Source organism: Octodon degus, unplaced genomic scaffold (genome assembly GCF_000260255.1).
Source record: "Octodon degus isolate 3935 unplaced genomic scaffold, OctDeg1.0 scaffold00313, whole genome shotgun sequence".
Taxonomy (NCBI): domain Eukaryota; kingdom Metazoa; phylum Chordata; class Mammalia; order Rodentia; family Octodontidae; genus Octodon; species Octodon degus.
The window spans coordinates 1,107,936-1,113,214 of record NW_004524889.1 but is presented as its reverse complement, the minus strand read 5'-3'; the positions used below and the strand labels follow the sequence as shown (position 1 = coordinate 1,113,214).

General features: G+C 31.5%; 1 protein-coding gene across 1 annotated transcript in view; it reads right to left on the bottom strand.

Moving 5' to 3' along the window:
- Cfap47 (cilia and flagella associated protein 47) overlaps nucleotides 1-5,279 on the bottom strand; it is a 529,200-nt gene that overhangs the window by 53,673 nt on the left and 470,248 nt on the right. Inside the window, exons 61-62 of the mRNA XM_023707817.1 lie at nucleotides 4,366-4,460; nucleotides 1,290-1,445 (exon numbers count right to left, since the gene is read on the bottom strand). Of these exons, the coding sequence (XP_023563585.1) occupies nucleotides 1,290-1,445; nucleotides 4,366-4,460 (251 nt within the window). The remainder of the gene's footprint in view (nucleotides 1-1,289; nucleotides 1,446-4,365; nucleotides 4,461-5,279) is intronic.

The following is a 5,279-nucleotide window of genomic DNA, read 5'->3' as shown; positions in this document are numbered from 1 at the left end:
GGCAACCTGGTGAACAGGGATAAAAAGGATCCAGATCTGATCTATATATGTGTCAAATCCCCCAAACAAATGTAATTAGCATGTGCTGTAAACATATAGCAAAAATATATTATTTATATTAACTTCTACCACAGAGAAGTAAAAAAAAAATTGCATGCAAGCACAGTGCTGGAAGTCTGGTTACTAAGGATTCCTGTGGATGAGTTCAGTACACCAAAACTGAAGGATTAGTGAAAGTTAGGTGGAAGTAGAGAGGGAGAAAATGACTTTTTTTACCTATTGGGAAGCAGAATGGGAATTATTTATGCGAGAAATCAGTAAGTTCATTTCAGGAAAAATATATGTGGATAGAGGGGCTGGGAGAAGCTTAGCAAAAATGAAGTCAGCAAAGGAGGCAAGAAGGAGACCATACAGGATCTGATGGGGACTTGTGACTTCTTAGACTAAGGAGAGAGAATTAGTGATTAACATAAGTTCAATATTTGCGCTCCATAACTTTGTACTTTTTGACAGTTGATTCTCTTGCTTAATCCTAGGGAAACTTCCTAAATGCAATTGAAAGTCCTACTTGCATATTTTCGTTTCAAAATGTCACCTGTCAGTGACTAAAGGTGGACCTTCTAGCACATCATTATCACACAAAACCCCAATATCATTTTAAATGATAATTGTGTAATATCTTAAAGTCATGGGAAATAATAACCAGGTAATTTTAAAGTATTTCACATGAATTTGCATGTTGAATCTTCAAAAATATCCTATAAAGTAGTTATTAGCATTATTTCCATGTTTCAGCTAAAGAAACTGATATTACATTGAGGCAAAATAATTTTCTCAACACTTCACTAAATGGAAGGCAAAATTTATCTGGTTTTTATATCTGACTCCAGTCAAATTTTCCATTTCTATATAAGAAGCATATACAACTTTGTTCTAAATTTAAAGCTGTAAGTTACGGCTTCAATCATATCTCTTAAGAAACACAAAAAGGAAAATAAGAAAGTAAAGTTAAGAAGAGTGAAAATTATAGTTACATTTTTCTTCTTATTCACAGAATCACAAGCCATATCTGATTAATCCAGTAATAATGCATTGTCATCTTTGATATAACAGTTATGAGAAAACAAATATAAAGACCATTATATCTGTACTAACTTGAATGCTGTACTAGAAATGAAAAGTAAATGGGCATGAATTGTTATAGTTGAGCACACACCAACCTACAATTCAATGTAACTCAGTTATATTTATTATCATTAATTTTTTAGGCATGTTTATATTTCTCTTACCAGTGTAATCTTCATAAGCATTATTATATGAACGTCTTTTTGGAATCACTGTAAAGTATGTTGTTCCTGGTATAGAATCTCGTTTAAAAAAATTACCATTCAGTGTGACATCCATTGCCATTTCAACCAACTTTTTACACATACATTTTATGATGGCTACAGGAGAGAAATATTGTCTGTCAATTTAACTATTAGGTTATATGAAGTCATAAGAAAAATACAATGAACTACGTCAAAAATACAAAACTTCCTTTAATACACTTTGAATTATCACTGCATATGACTTTAACACATAGGTATACATACAGAGACATACACACAGACACACATACTCACATTTATGCAATACCTACATATACTGATATCTTAGCAAGAAATAGGAACATTAAAGAATACGAAAGTAGAGTATGACCAAAGAAAACTCTGGAAGATATACAAAGTCTCATAATAAATCATGTTTGAATGTAGAACTTGGTTTGAGAGACTGATTTACTCATGCCAATAATTCAAGTAGCAATTGTGGACATGAGAGTCTATGCATTTTTTAAGACTGTAGTTTCTGCATGGCAGTATCAAGCTTTACTTTTGTAATAATATATCCAATGTCTTCAAATAACTTAGTAATAAGTTCAGTAATACTTATTTTTAATAATATCTACAATGTTTTTATAGATTAACATGAATCTTAAAATGTATATTTAAATTATTTAAGTAAATTGTTTATGTTTTATCTTAAACTACTAGTAAATATTGAAATTGCACCATTAAATCATCTCAACAGTCAAGAATAAAATTAAGATGATTTCAAAGTTAAAATTTCATTGCACATTAATGTATAACATTAAATGTTTATATATGTGCAAGTATATTAAATTGTATTTTTCCATGTATTAAGTGAAATAGTTCTAAATAATCTTATCAAAAATAAAAATATTTTATGTGTACAACTACTGTTAAAAGAATAAATATTAATGTAATTTTGGCATGTTCTATGATATCATGTGGCCATGTATACTGGAGTCCACATAAACCAGATTATTATCTCTCCCAAATAATTTTTGGTATGCTCTTACCAAGTCAAATGAACACAGGGAATAAACTGAATGTAATGAATAAAGGGAATCCATATAAAAAGCTTCAAAATGCACGTAGTGTTTTTAGAATTAAAAATAATAACATTATAACCTAAACCACATAATTAGTTGATGTTCTTAAATGTATTTTTATAATAGATATAACAGAAGAAATATATTAATGAAATATATAATCAACTGTTTTCCAAGCTAAATAAAGACTTTTTGAGGTACAGTATTCTAGGGATTTAGAAATAAATTATTCTATATGAACAACTACTGTTAAATACAGTACATAACTAATATTATATATTGTATTCTAGGGACAATTTAGTATACTTGAACTATTTATGTACCCGTTGATGACTTTTAAACTCAATAGTAAAAATACTTCAGGTAACACAAATGACATTTATCTTCAAAGTTACTACTATTTTTGTGGGGTTTTTTACTCCAATTAAAATTAAATCCTATAAAGAAATACCTAATCTTGACCTTTTTTGATAGGCAGTGTATCCTGGGAAATGTTTTATTTAGTAGCAAAACGTATTGCTTTTTCCCTTTTCCTAAGCATAATGACAGAATTTATGTCAATGGACATCTAATGTCTATGTGTATAGTTACTGGTGATCAAATCCAGCCCTTCAAGCATGGGAGCAAGCATTCTTCCATTTAGCTACTGCACCAGCCTAGTAACATAAGTCTTTTCTTTTGCTGTGATTAGTACTGCTATGAGAAGAAAAAGGCAATATTTCAAAAGTTTTAAAAATTCATCTGTGTTTCTCAAAGCAAATATCCAAAGCAGCCCTTTGATTTGCAGAAAAATTCAGTCTGTTTACTAATGAAGAAAAATGACGAGATATTTGATATGTTAAATATCTCATATAATTATCTTAGTAGAGTTTCCTTTCCTATATTGATGCTTACAAAAATAGAAAAGTCAAGGAATTTAGAGATGTGAGAAAAGTATGGATGAAAGAAAATTTGTATAAATATGAGCAAAGTCTGTGATATGTGGGGGCAAAAAGGGATCAGGGAGAAAAACAAAGGAATTCAAGGCCAAGATAAGTTTTGTATATTTTTAAAAAGTATGAAAATTTCATACTCTCTGAAAATTTCATCTTATTCTCATTGGCTTTGGAGAATGTCATAGAGGTTTGTTCTGTCAGAAAACTCTACAAAAATAAGTTAGTACACTCACAGAATAATTCTTACATGAGACTGAGAGTTTCAAAGAAACTGAAATACAATGATTAAGAGTAATGTCAGAGAGGGCTGGCAAAATAGCTCAGCTGATTAAAGTGTCTACAAGCAGGCACAGGGGAAGGGGGTTAGATCCCCAGACCTGTTGTGCTGACCCTGCCCACCCCAGGTGCTGTTGAGACAGCAAATGAGACTGTGCACTTGTCTGAAACCCCAGCTCTTCGGAGGCTGTAAACAGGTGGATCACTACTTGTCCAATCTAATAGTGAGACCCTGAACACCTTGTAGGCCCTTCCCTAAAATACAAAGGAAAAACAAAACAAAACAAAACAAACAAACAAAAAAAAAAAAAACCGAGTGACCTGGGAATAAAAGTACTTAGCAATCCTACATTTCTAGTGCTTGGGTCTGTGGAAAAGTGGAGTATGAAGCAATTTCATTTCAAGCTGAACTGTTGTCTGAGTTTCATCACAGGATAGCAAGAGTAAATGTACTTTTGTGCAAAAGTCATTCATTAGATTAATTGTTGGGAGAGACAGTCAGCTTCCAGCACTCCTCCTAATAGGGCAGGCCTCTTTACTTCTTATTTTCCTTGGACCCCAAGTTTCTTATTTGTACAAATAAGGGGTAGAATTACAGAATTGATAAGGTTTCACAAAATGTTGATTTTGTTTTCTCTAAAATATACTTAAAGCCAGGGAGATAGTTCAGTAGAATAAGCGTTTGCCTGGCAAGTCCTGAGTTCAATCCTTGGTATTGCAATAATAATAATAATAATAATAATAATAAAATATACTTACTTGGAGGTTTTTTAGGGGGTGGTGCCTGTGGGAGTCCAATAATAGGGTATATCCACTGTACTCCTTGGACTTCGTCTTTGTCTATTTGCATAATTCTAATTAAAATATTCACAGTAAACATAAAAGTGAAACACTTTCAACACTACATAAAAGCCTTATTCTTTATTGACTTGGTGTTATTCTAGTAAGGTTTGTGGATTTAAGCTCATGCAAAGATTAATTGGCAAGAAAACCAAGCAGTTCTTTTGAATGTTTTTATAAACATATATGAGCAAACTGTGGAAAAATTTTCACAAAGAAATACATCATGAAGTGGAAGGTAAAATTAAGGAGCTTTTGTTCTCTAATGTTAGAGGATGCAGTGGGATTAACTGATGTTACCAAATTGTGATCAATGAGGTGTAATATATCTCTTATTGATTATATTTTAATTTGGAAAGTCAAAGCACAAAACAAAATATTTCATGATATACAGTACTTCATAAAGTGATGAGGAATTTGTTTTAGGGGTAAATGAGTTAAAAAAAGAGAGGACATCTATTTAATTATTCTGGCTTTATCACTCATCATCAGGAGGATAGCAATACAAGCTAGAACATGTTAATGATCATTCTTAAGGTCATTTTTTTGTTAAAATGAAATGTAAGACACTGCAATAAGAGCTAGTTGTGCACGTGATGGGGGCAACTGTGTAAGACCTCACTCATGGAAACACTACATGTGTATTTTGCTCTACCACAACTGTATTCAGGATGGCCTTTTCATTCTCATGTTCTATTGGGAACCACAAATCATGTAGCCAGATATGGTTAGAGTGATGAAATGCCTAGAAGAATGGATACTACATGGATAAAATTAAATGTGGGATAAAATAACAATTTTATTTCAACTGGGAATTTATTTTAATTACTATT